Here is a 467-nt window from a genome sequence, read left to right as displayed (position 1 = left end):
TGGAAATCTAAAACAAATTATTTAATATTTCTTTTATTAGCAAGTAAAAAATCATTTTTTTTAAAGAATATAAATTTTTAATATAAACTTTTTAATTCGCTATTAGTAAACTATCGCTATCCTTAAAATTCACAGCAAAAACTTCTAGAAACTTATACCTTCAAAGATAAATACACAAGAAATTAAATATTTACAAAAAAAAATTGCTGTAGAATTACAAGTCTTCCTGCTATGAATCATAATTTTTCACGATTTATTCATTGTAAAAACACAGAGTTTTCTTGTATTATGTTTTTTTCTTTTGCAGGTCTTTCTGGTGCGATTGTTTCGATGGTTTCAATGGAAGGAGCTGCAACGAAGGTCCATTGTGTTTTAACGATGAAAATATTCCGGTTTGTCAAAATGAAGCTACATGCAGGTATACTTATCACAGTACAACAATATATTTAAAAAGGATTATTTTTATG

At 26.1% G+C, this 467-nt stretch overlaps 1 protein-coding gene across 1 annotated transcript in view; it reads left to right on the top strand.

The window, feature by feature from the left end:
• LOC108684069 overlaps positions 1 to 467 on the top strand; it is a 22,297-nt gene that overhangs the window by 2,356 nt on the left and 19,474 nt on the right. Inside the window, exon 3 of the mRNA XM_018188110.1 lies at positions 308 to 418. Within this exon, the coding sequence (XP_018043599.1) occupies positions 308 to 418 (111 nt within the window). The remainder of the gene's footprint in view (positions 1 to 307; positions 419 to 467) is intronic.

The sequence above is a fragment of the Atta colombica genome, unplaced genomic scaffold (genome assembly GCF_001594045.1).
Source record: "Atta colombica isolate Treedump-2 unplaced genomic scaffold, Acol1.0 scaffold126, whole genome shotgun sequence".
In the NCBI taxonomy this organism is placed as follows: domain Eukaryota; kingdom Metazoa; phylum Arthropoda; class Insecta; order Hymenoptera; family Formicidae; genus Atta; species Atta colombica.
Note: the sequence above shows the minus strand (reverse complement) of the source record. Positions and strands in the feature narration are given on the sequence as shown.